This window comes from Oryzias latipes, chromosome 21, assembly GCF_053564925.1.
Source record: "Oryzias latipes strain Hd-rR chromosome 21, Olatipes_Hd-rR_3.1".
Lineage (NCBI taxonomy): Eukaryota > Metazoa > Chordata > Actinopteri > Beloniformes > Adrianichthyidae > Oryzias > Oryzias latipes.
In genome coordinates this window covers 7,381,085-7,393,489 of record NC_136257.1, presented here as the reverse complement: position 1 = coordinate 7,393,489, position 12,405 = coordinate 7,381,085, and the positions used below count along the sequence as shown (strand labels likewise).

At 38.1% G+C, this 12,405-nt stretch overlaps 1 protein-coding gene across 1 annotated transcript; it reads right to left on the bottom strand.

Moving 5' to 3' along the window:
- Positions 1 to 4,433: 4,433 nt before the first annotated feature.
- Positions 4,434 to 11,487, bottom strand: LOC105357752 (CD209 antigen-like protein C). Its single transcript, XM_078939435.1, has 6 exons — positions 10,985 to 11,487; positions 10,799 to 10,900; positions 7,857 to 7,991; positions 7,305 to 7,450; positions 6,647 to 6,750; positions 4,434 to 5,295 (listed from the first exon to the last, which is right to left on the bottom strand). The coding sequence occupies exons 1-6, from the start codon at positions 11,052 to 11,054 to the stop codon at positions 5,148 to 5,150; spliced, it is 705 nt and encodes a 234-aa protein (XP_078795561.1). The 5' UTR covers positions 11,055 to 11,487; the 3' UTR covers positions 4,434 to 5,147.
- Positions 11,488 to 12,405: the final 918 nt, after the last annotated feature.

The following is a 12,405-nucleotide window of genomic DNA, read 5'->3' as shown; positions in this document are numbered from 1 at the left end:
GAGACTAATAAAGAAGCAAACCTGGCTGACTATATGAGGGCCATTTTAGTAAAACAAAGAGACATTTTGACTAATGAAAAACCTTTTGCCCCTCAGCAGGAAAACCAGCTTTTAGAACCAGGTGATTGGGTTCTGATAAGAAGCATCAAGAAATAACACTGGTATTTACCCAAGTGGGAGGGGCCATACCAGGCACTGCTGGCCACTCCTACTGCAGTCAAATTCGCTGGAAGATCCACCTGTGTTCACCTGACATATTGTTTATATTGTAAAAAGGTAATCTCGACTGGAAACTCAAAGGTGGAAGGTGAGCTAAAGTCTGATAATAGGGTGGACTCAGACGTTTAGAGTCTGGGTAGACCCGAAAGTCAGTGAAGCCTCCTGTAAAGCCACCAACCCATATAGACGACGAAAAAAGAAATAACAGTTGGTCGAGATGGTAAACCAGGGTTTTCAAATTTGTGTGAAATGTATTGTTGTTGTGATCATAACCATTGTTATAGTGTGGCATACCTGGCAGTACTTGCGCCCCCCTGGGTATGAAAATGGAACAACCCTTTCGACTGAGAGGAGGACTGTAAGTCCACCCACTAATGTTTGCCCAAGACGACTAATGGCTAAAGGAAATCCACTAAACCCAGAGAATACTGCTACTATTTTTAACTTGCAACTCTTGAAACTAAATTCTGTTACCTTTTTCTGTGTATCCTATATCGGTTTACGTTTTGGTTGCTGAAATGTCTGGTATTTATCCTCACAGATGGAGACCTCGCCATAAGCGGGAAGTGTGGCTGACAGACACTGACCCTACTTACATAGACGCCATAGGGGTCCCTTATGGAGTACCAGATGAATGTACATTGATTAATCAGGTGGCTGCCGGCTGGGGATCTTCACTCTGTTGGTGGTGTACGATTGTCAAAGGCGTGGACAGGATCAACTACATCCACTACGACGTCCAAAAAATTAGGTAACTGGACACGAGAAGGGTTTGAAGCTGTGCATGAACAGCTTTCTGTTACATCTATAATGGCATTCAGGAACAGGATCACTCTCGACATGCTGATGGCTGAAAGGGGTGGCGTGTGCACCATGTTCAGTGAACAGTGTTGCACGTTCATTCCTAACAACACCGCTGCAGACAGCAGTCTGACCAAGGCCAAAGAGGGCCTTCGCACTCTCAATGGTAAGATGAAAGACCATTCCGGTGTTGATACCACCATGTGGGACTCCTGGCTGGATGTGTTTGGGAAGTACCACTCATTGGTAGCTTCCCCTTTGGTGTCCATAGCTATATTTATGGCCATCTTGACCTTGTGTGGATGCTGTTGTATTCCTTGCCTGCGTTCTTTGTGCAATCGTCTCATCTCCACAGCTATTAGACCTGAAGAGACCCAGCTGCGTCCCATCTGTGTAAGTGTCTCCAACACACACCCTCCAAGTGTAAATTTGTTTGTGCTCGTAAACATGATCTTACAGTTAGAAATCTTGTGAAGTGGCTGACTAATAGTGATGTTACGTTTGCGCAGATATGGATAAACAGGGGGGAGTTATGTTGGAATAATGTATATAGGTTATCTCATATTTGCTTATTTTATGCATCACCTTGCTATATGTATAGGTGATTTAATCATGTTTGCAGAAGTGTCTGTGTGTGTCCAAATCTGTTTTACAGGAAGGTGGAGGTGACACCCTTGGGAGAAAATGTTTATCTTTGCGTCTTTTCAGCATTCTCCTGAGAACCTGTGTTAGCTATGTCTAAAATGAATCGAAGGACGCTCTGTGTTAGTTTATCTGTGAGAAACGGCTTTGCAGGTCCAGAGATGATTTGAGAAGACTGTGGAAGGATAGACATGTTGTAATAAATGCTTTCTGATAGCGCTGCAGCTGTGTTTTTATCTGTTTCCCCTCCTTAGAGCTCAGCGCATGTGTAACTTAGGGACAACCCAAATCAACTTATTAAAAGAGGAGGCAGCAGAATTTGCGCCAGAGTGGAGAGAGATTGTTTACTGGGTAGATCTCTGTCTGCTCTCCTCGTAAAGGTACCTTTGTCCGTTGGTCTTTCTTTCCTTTTTGAATTGTTATGATGTTGCAGGTTGTTTGAACCCAACATCTGGTCACCCTACTTTCAGAAAAATAATACTAAAAGTAAGTGAAGAAAGTGCCACAACCGCAGCAAAAAGAATGAAGACGCATTTGGGCAACTTAACATTTCCTACAGTACAGCTTCACCAAATATTTGGGTGTTATGTTAATCTCATGCCTTTTCACTTAAACATACACACAACATATTCACTGCGATGCGTTATGCCTTATATTACAAATTAATAACACCAGGATTTACAGTTGACGTAAACAAAGAGTTACCGGTGATGCGGCTATGGCTAAGCTAGCTGAAGCTTACCTTGGTAATGGTGGATAAACTCTTCGTGGACGAATTTATATCCCTTGTCCAATTTGTTTCCTTTAGTGGACGCATGCATCTTCACACTTTTCATCACATTGGCGCTGGTGAACTTCGGAACACAACTCAGGCTCTTCGAAAACACTCTAGGCTCTGCCATTCCTCCGCCAGCGAAGCACAAACCGGAACTAGGTGTACACTCTGATGACGTGTTTCCGGTTTTTGCGAAAAAGTTCTATTGCTTTAAAAATTCAGTGATGAAAGTCTTCCGGGAATTCCCGGAAATCCGGGTTTTTGAGCAAACCGAACGTACTTTCCGGGAAATAAAGACCTGATCTCTACGGACAAATCGCTTTCCGGATTAAAAAATGGTCTGAAATCAGCTAATTTTAGCTTTATTTTCTATATTTCTCCGCAGATCGCTTCCTCTATGGTCGTGGCCATCTCTCGTCTTCCCGGCCTAATTGACCAATGACGGGACGTTTTAGTTGCTTTCGGATGCGTCGACGGGTCTGATTGGCTCTGTCTGCACCACGTGGTCAGCGTGACTCGCTTCCCTAGAGACCAAAACTGGCGGACCCACGCTAAACTTTCACAAACACATCTGAAGAGTTTGCGATCAAATTTGTGTTAAAATAATGGCAGGCATCGTCATTATTGAGCGTGGTCACGACCTCAGTTGTGAGAAGACGATAAAAAACAAATTGAAGTGGTCTTGGCTGGAAAAAAAAAAGTTTTTTAAGGTAGTGTAGGTCAAATACTTTTTTGTGTAAAATAATCTCAAAACCACATTTTGAAATAATTTCAATTTTAGTTTTGAGTTTCAGTTTTTATTTTGAATACATTTCTCTATCTAATTTATTTGTATTTCCTAATTACCATGATTTAGTTCAGTATAGTTGACATTAATTATAAGTATTTGATGGTTTGGACCCGCACTCCCTTAAAAAATAATGTTTACAATGTTTAGCTTAGTTTGTATGTTTGTTTTGATATTTCCCATATTACTTAGTATTGGTGTTAAAGAATTGATGTATTATGTTATAGAATTATAGTTTAAAGCAGATCCCATATTTTGATGTAATTATATATTGAGAAAACAGTGCAAGTGGATGTTGTACATCAGTCATTTCTAAAGCAGAAATAATGTATAAATAACTGAGGTATTTTCATAGAATATCATAGTTACTGGTGTTCTTTTTGCCATTTGGGGCTTTGATGTTACTATATTTTAGCAATTGTATGTTTTGCAGCTTTAAGGAAAAGCGTAGATTGTAGGATTGTGTTACTTTGAGCAATTTTCCAAATTCTTTTTTAGGACCAGCAAGTCCTTAATGGAGAGTCAAACTAGGGGTTTGAATGACAAATCATGATGCTCCAATTAGTCTTAGTTTTTCTTGATAAAGAAGTGAATAACTAGTTGCCAGAATGCACCAGAATGCATCTAAGACCACGTATTTTTCCAAAATTTCGCTCTGTGCCCGCCATATCGCTCAAAGAAAAGTTCAGGGATTTTTTCCTTGCCTGACTTTCATCACTGAAAATTCAGAGAACTATATAGAGAACTATATAGTGCTGCACTATAGGGTTTTAGTAGTTAGGGGTTAGGGTAGGAATTCGGACACAGCCAAAGTAAAACTCACAACTTAGGTCTAACACAGGAACCTTTCAAAATAAAACAGGAAGTGAACTGCAAACATGCCAGAACAAAAGGAAACAAAACACAAAGGAAAAGAAACAGAAACCGTAACAATTCCACCAATTCTGCTCTCCTGCATATTGGATCCTCAACCAGTTCCTAATTTTAAAGCAGAAATGTGTTGTTTGAAAGGAACATAACCTTCAAATATGTGGCTACATTGAACTTCCTGTGTTTAGTGAAGCAGATTGAAGTGAATTTTGGATCCAAAACTCACAGAGCTTTGTGAGATTAAAATAATTGTATTCAAACCTTTATTCATCCTTATTCCCGTAGAACAAAAATAAAAATTCTACGGATTTGAAAATAAAAAAGGAAATTCCACAAAACTCTGTTTCCATTTCAAATTTATTTGGGATTTCAGCAAACTAAAACACAAGAAGCAAGTCATTGTTTAAAACAGGAATCTGCAACTTGAGGCTCTGGAGCCACATGTGGTCCTTTTACTTCTCCACTGTAGCTCTTTGGTTAAAGAAAAACAGCAAGTCTTTAATAAAAAAAGAGACTGTAAAGTATAAAATATGCAAGTAGTAAAGTACAAAAAATAAGTCAAGCAGACTAACTCAAACATTAAGTCATTCTCAAACAGTTGAAGTATGGTATGTATCACTCTGCCTGGCTCCTGACTACAGTTGCTGTAACGCTCCATCAGGCGGTGCAGCTTCATAGTTTACCCAAAGTCCAACAATTTGACACATTTTTGAGAAACGCTCCTTATTACAGAAAATGAATTAGAGGTCAGTAAGTACAGCCAGAATTCAAACCAGATTATGAAGTCGATTATTTTTTCTTGAACAAATTCAAACATTTTTAAGTGGACCTCATGGTTTGAAAAATACAACGAGGGTCGCTTAATTTTACCTTAACCCTATCTATTCTTGGTTAGTCAGGTGAACACATTTCTGAACTGCTTACCTTACTTTACCTTACTGCTTGCCTTGGAAAAGGTAAAAGCTGATTTATTTTTTAAGTTTGTACCCTGTATGTATTTTGAAGGGTTAAAACATCTAGGTTATGTCCTAATAATAAATATATAAAGATTTTTCAAACACATAGCTTTTTTTCTTTTTCACAGATTGATGGCCTTGAATGATTACATGGAGCATCATTCCAGAGTCCCGGAAATTCAAAATTGATTTCTCCACAGCCTTCCTCTCCATCATAATCATCAGGCTGATTAGATGCCCAGAACCTGTCAGGTCAGAGAATAAGAAAATTTAATTCAGACATCTTTGTCAAATAAGTATTTGTAGTTGTCAAGGATAGAAGCATACACATACTCACACTGACACTCACACACACTTCTTGAGGAGCTTACATGTTGTAACAAATGTGGTTTGTTTGGGGGCAGAACCCACTGCTCCACAATTAAGTTTATTTCTTTAGATTTTTTGCTTAGTAAACTATCTATACTTGTACACTAATTTATTTTACTTTACAGATTAAATAACATAATTTACTTGATGACTTGTGCACGCATTTAGTTAATTTTGTTCTGATTGTTTCGAGTATTTATTTTCTTTTGAGTTCTCTCTGAGGCCTGATGAGGTGAGAAAGGGAGGAGCAGTACAAGTTCCTGAACATTTGGAGATGATGGAGGAGGAAAACAAAGTTTATTCTTTAGTTGGACTATTGTTTGTATTCTTGAAACATGTTCAACTTGTTTTGAAGTATAAGTTCAGATTTGTTTTTTAAAGCTTTAAATGACTAGTTATTTATTTCTTTAGTTAATATTTAGGTTTTGAATGTTTTGTATTTGTAGTTCCCTCCCTATTCTGTCATTGGTCTGATCAGCCAGAATAAAATCTCCCTAATGTTTGCTGTTGGGGGGTCAGTTTTGGTTCAGTGGGTTTGAGCTTTTGTTCCTGATTCTCTGTTACATTTTTGATAAGTTTTTCTATTTAAATTTAGGCCTATGGTGTTTTTGTTTAGGGTGAAATAAAATCTGTTCTTTGAAATTTTTTTCCCCCTGTGGCTCAATCTGCAGAGCGGCCCCTGACAACCCTTTTAACTGGAGGAAAATGGAGCCTCCAGAGGGGGGGGGGGGGGGGGGGGACAGCTCTGAGGGCACAGGCAACAAGCCAAGTGTTGGAAACCTGGTCTCTATCTTTCATTCTAACATGAGTCAGCAGGAAGTCAGAGATGCCAGGCAAAGGGAAGAAAGTGCTCGGTAGAAAAAATGATTCAGAGCACTCCAGCACCGATTTCAACTCCTGTGATTGGAAGTTCTGGCACGTACCACCTCAACACCTGAACTGGATTTACCAGAGCCTGAACTGTATAACCGGGGACCTCTGGAGACTGGTGACACTTCTCATGTAAACCCCAGTAATGTGGCTGACAATTCAACACACCAACCATCAGGTCAGTTCCATCTGGATGAGCAAAAAACTAGTGTACAAGAACTATTTTTTGTGTATGTGTGAATGGTAAATAGCGTATGGTTATGTAGCACCGACCTTCCTTTAAGGTCTAAAGTGCTTTACAGTCACAGTCACCCATGCACACACACATTCACACACTGATCCAGAGTGAACACTCACGTCAGATTTAGAGATCTTCCATCAACCCATTTCCAGGTCCCCTTCAAGTCTCTGTCAGTCAGTCCAATCCAAAACTTTTGCTTGTTCAGTTTAGAAATAAATTCCTGCAAAAAAAACAACACATGCTGTTCACCAGTTTCTCAACATATTTTCAAATGAGATGTTTGTAAAAAGTTAAAACTTAACTGAAAGCAATAATTCAAACACATTAGAATTTAAATAGATTTAAGAAAAAAAAACATTAAAAATAAATGCTACTGTTACACTGAATTTCATTACAGCTATAAGCACTTTTTATTTTATGTGAGATGTGGCTGCTTTTAGATTTATGTACTTTGATCATGAAAAAATGCCTAACACACATAATTTACAAACAAGCTATTTCTTTCAACTTTGTATTAAAGGTTAAACGTGTTCTTGTTCTAGGATTCCAGGCTTACATGAGACATTTCTGTGATCAGCCTTCCAACAGTGATCAATCTTTATGAGTGACAGTGAGTTTAGAATTAAACCTGATTACAACATATGACCACATTTTCATTTTCATGGGATCTAAATTACATTAAGAATCTGTCCAAACCCAATCACATGGATGCTTAAATGTTATTGTTGATTTTTAAATGTTGATGTAATCCAAAATATACCAAAAGTTAGATACATTTTCATCTTTGCGGTTTATCACCACCAGATCAGCTCTTCTGGCTCTGCAGAACTCTCTTGCTTCATCCCAGGACTTAGACTCTCCAGATAAGAAGTAACAAGAGCAACCAAATGTGATCCATTTCTCAGGACATCCTGTTTTCCCTGGAACACATTTGACATTTTAAGCAAGACACAATATTAACACATAATTGAAACAAGCAGGTTTTCTTGCTTTTTATCCATCGGCGTCTGGATCTGGATGGGTTTAAAGGTTCTGCAGAAATTCATAGAAAGTCACTTTCTGTTCCTCCTGATTGGTGATAAAGATAGTTTCAGCACATGTCAGGTATATTTATATGCAGCAACAGCAACAATGTGAGAATCTGGCTTGTTCTGTGTTCAAAAAACTAATAAATCTGATTAACCCTGCATAAGGATCAATCAATTGTGCTTGTACTGTTGCGCAATCGTGCGCGCACTGGCCCCTGGGGGGCTCTGTAGGAATGCTACGTGATATAGCTGCATCTTAAAAAAATGTACATTTTTAATACATGAATTTTAGACTTACTCTGTTTAAAGTCCATCAGCTTTTTGGTTGTTTCAGTGAGGCTGGAATTTAGCCTCTCAATAACAGCATTCAGATGCTCAGTCAAATTGTCTTTGTTGTCAGAGATTTCTGACAAATGTCTTACTGTGTCATCATCTGAAATGAAATATGGCCAAAATAAAAACTTATCAGTGACTTAATCAGAATGGATGGTGGAACAAGTGCAGTTAGCTAACAGACTATACTGTACGAGCGAAGGTGCACGGAAAATATTATTACCCAACATGCAGACATAGACTGTACAAAATGAGTGCATAAAGACAGATCTTCAAAAAAAAAAACGAACCACAAAAAAGTTTAACTTTTTTTTGTTAACTGATAAAACATTAGTGAGACTGATGTGTTAGCCATAGTGGAGTTTGGAGTGTGACTGTTTGAGGTTGTGGACAGGTTTCTTTTATATAGATAACTAGTTCAAACTGGTGCCTTTAATACAGGTAAAGAGTGGAGGACAGAGGATCCTCTTACAGAAGAACTTACAGGTCTGTGAAAACAGAAATCTTGCTTGTTTGTAGATGACCAAATACCTTTTTTCCACCATAGTTTTCAAATACATTCTTTAAAATCAGACAATGTGATTTTATCTTTTTGTCTCTCATAGCTGAGGTTATAGTTGGTGAAAATTACAGACCTCTTTCACCTTTTTATCTGCAAGAACTTTTACAATTTGTGGCTGACTAAATACTTTTTTGTCCCCCTGTAAAACAAATCCTCATTTGACCTGTGCAAACACCTGTTCAACCAGTTTTCTCAGAGAAGTTGTAAAATTGCCAGATAGTGAAAATTATGTATTTATTTATTATGCTGTGCTGCCTGGTAATGTTACCTATAAAGGCATGTAAAGTCAAAAGCACATTAGACCAATCCCAGAGCCCTGTGGTACACCACGACTAACTCTGCTGCAGCAGAGTTAGTCGTGGTGTGAGGAAGACTTATTTACATGATCAGATACAAATTTCTTAGAACAGCTTTGAGCAGTTCCTGTTAAAGACGTTTTCCAGGATCTGCACCAAACTATTTTGATCAAGTGGGTCAAATGAAATACTGAGGCTTAAAAAATATTTACAAATGTTATCTAATATTAAATGCACTGAAGTAAAAGTTTAAAGCAACATAATTAGCTTTCTCTTACAATTAGCTTTCTGGTGCTTTATTTCTCAAATGCCTTCCTGCTTCTTCTACCACATTTGCAGATCTTCTTCGTTTTTTGTATTTAAAAACCCTTCTATATAATTTCCTACCAACCTTTGCATGTCTAAATTGATCCGATCTGTCGAATTAATGATATTTAAATGTATTTTTATGGAAATAAATTAGACTCAGTCGGATTTGTGCGTGCGTAATTCTTGATTTGTGCGTAAATTAGGATTTGTGTATGCATATTCTTGCTTTGTGCGTGCGTAAATTAGGATTTGTGCATAAATTTGGATTTGTGCGTGATTTGTCACTCACATAATACGTTTTGTGTATAAATTAAAAAAATATAAAATGAAAAAAATACAAAATGCAATTTACGTATGCACAGATTAAGATTACAACATCTTGAAACTACACACACACATCTTTAAAAATCACGCACGAATCCCTTGTTACGCACACACGAAGCCAAAGTTACACACGGATCTACCGTGAGACTGTTTTCACATCTCACAAATTCGTCCGTAAATGCTGTGTTTAAATACCAGTGGAACGCTCGGTCATTAGAATTTTCCTCTCTCTTTTAATCTCCCCATGCATGCGTTGGATTTCTCCGGGACTCCAGCTTGTTCCCACCAAAAACATGCTTAATGGGTTCATTGGTTAAACTAAATTGTCCCTTGGTGTGAATGTGCATGGATATGTGATTGTGGCCCTTCGACAGATCGGTGACCTGTCCAGGATGTCCCCTGCTTCTGCCCACAAGTGGACAGGATATGCTCCGCCTATCAGGCATCGCCGTGACCCCAAAAGGGATAAAACAGGTTTAGAAGATGAATAAATGATTTAATAAAAATAAAAAAATCAGTCAATTTTATTTAACTGAGCTATAACCCTTATTCATCGACAACACATCCCTGAATATTATTGGTTTCTTTGCTGTTTGACTGAAATAGGTGGCAGAAAAAATGAAGACCTATTCAAGACCTTAACTGAATTAACGGAAAATTATATTTATAATTCACCTAAAATAACCAAATTTGGATTCTTTGACCTTGTTGCACAACTGTCCAGTTAGACTGCTGCATCAAAATTACACTTATGATTCCCTCCTCTTCTTCGTTATACTTTTTTTTTACAATTTTATTTTAAACTCTTCAAATTAATTTTAAAACATTACAAATAATTTTTTCTTACACAGCTCCCTGTTATATAAACACAATAAGAATTTAAATGAAGACAATAAAACAAGTTTGAAAAAAAACATTAAAGAATCCACATGGAAACTAATAAACATCACACAGAGAGACCCATACCACCCTGCAGGATGATTGTTTCAGGTTTTCTACATTACAACTTCCATTCATCTGTTTTGTATTCCTGCTTGTGAGGGTTGCTGGAGCGCATCACTGCTGCTTTAGGGGGAGCGCGAGTTACACCCATTTGTAATCCATAACAGGCTCACAAATATTTACACATAATAAAAAATTAGAGTCACCAATTCAGCTATGAAGCATGTTTTATGGCCGTTAGAGGAACCTGGAGAACCAGGAGAAAACCCACACACACATGGAGATCATGCAAACTCCACACAGAAAGGACCAGCTGGAGCTTAACCATTTGAAATGAAAGTGCAAACAACTACATTATCATGCAGTCTTACATGCCACAATTTAATAAATGTTTAAAAAATACATTTCTGACTTGAATTTAAAAGAAAAATAAATGTATTGTCAAATTTGGTCTATTGTGAGTTAAATACTCACAGAGGAGGCCGAGAATGACGAGTCCAGCCAGAAGAAGAACACTCAGCATCACCATGAAAGTAATAACACAGAGATAGCATCTCCTGTTGGACTTGATGGAAGCTATAGGAGGAAAATTATAACTGAAACCACAATAGACAAACATAAAGTGACTTCATTTTGTTCTATCAGTGAGTTCACTCTTACCTGGTGGATTTGATACAGAAACTTGGCAGACAGGATCTTCAGGTTCAACATTTTGAGAGATGGCTTCCATTATAAAGATGTAAAGTCGAAGAACGTGTGAAGTGTGTAACAGACTGACTTGTATACTGAACAGCTTTCCTGTCTGAGCTTATCATTGAAGTGGTGGGAAGTCAATGTCATGTGACAGTAGTTGCATTGCGACAGGAAGCTCGGCTGAGGTGAAGGTGTGAAAGTGCGGTGAATAAAACAGAATTTCTACTATGTTCAGCTTTTACTTTTTTTCCTTTCTAACTTTTAAGTTTCTAGCAGCTGAGCAAACAAATAAGAGCTAATAACCAAATTTTACTGTAACAAAATGTGGTTATTAGGGGTGTAACGGTACTGTTAGCAGATTTAATTCTTCAGCGCAGGGTTATACCTTTTGCCTACCTGCAGCGGAATTATTCTGAAGAAATCACGACGGGCAACCATGTCTCTCTTTAGCCACTCACCAGCTTCTCTTTATTAACAGGACCGAACAGAGAAAATTGCTGTTACACACAGAGTATAACAGCACCTCCTTCTTATGGAGTTAATTCAGTCTCAATAATCAGAAATGCACTCAACCTGTTTTACAAATACACACGCTCCGATTCACAAATGTCATTTTATGCAAACGTGAAAAATAAATTCGGAAATACACACCCTGTGTTTCACAAACACACACATTGTGTTTCACACATGCACACTAAATGTTTTACAAATGCACAATAAGTGTTTCTCACAAATGTGCACACTGTGTTTAACAAAAAAACATGTTTTGTTTTTGTAGTTCCCTCCCTATTGTGTCATTGGTCTGATCAGCCAGAATAAAATCTCCCTAATGTTTGCTGTTGGGGGGGTCAGTTTTGGTTCAGTGGGTTTGAGCTTTTGTTCCTGATTCTCTGAGTTACATTTTTGTTAAGTTGACCTTTTTAAACTTATGTCTATGCCACCGCCTGGCCCTGCAGTTGTCCAAAGGAGACAAATAAATGAGAGCACTAAGGCACAGTTTGTAGAAATGATAAACCCTGAAAACGCCTCTGGTGCCAATGTTGATGAAATGCTGAATTCTGTTACTTCTAGCATCTTGAATGTTCTGGATGCCATTGCCCCTATGAAGGTTAAATTGAGAAAACATAGACAGAAAGCTCCCTGGAGGAACGATGATCTAGTCAGGGCACAGAAACAGAGCTGAGCGAAAGTGGCGCAAGTCAAAACTCCAGGTTCATTATGAAATGTATAAGGGGGAGTTGTACGCTTACAACCAGATCTTATGCAGAACAAGGGAACGGTACTTCTCTGAAATCATTGGAAGTTGCAGCAGCAACTCTCGTGTCCTGTTCACAACAGTAAACAGATTAACTAACCCTCCAACCCAGCTACCAATAGAACTGGTTTGC

What these genes read in the sequence shown, in the direction of transcription:
- LOC105357752 (XM_078939435.1), bottom strand. Translation starts at nt 11,054, where the DNA reads ATGGAAGCCATCTCTCAAAATGTTGAACCTGAAGATCCTGTCTGCCAA. An exon ending in TTCTGTATCAAATCCACCAG is followed by an intron (nt 10,901 to 10,984) that starts GTAAGAGTGAAC and finishes TTCCTCCTATAG; the next exon opens with CTTCCATCAAGTCCAACAGG. An exon ending in GCTGATGGACTTTAAACAGA is followed by an intron (nt 7,451 to 7,856) that starts GTAAGTCTAAAA and finishes AATGTGTTCCAG; the next exon opens with GGAAAACAGGATGTCCTGAG.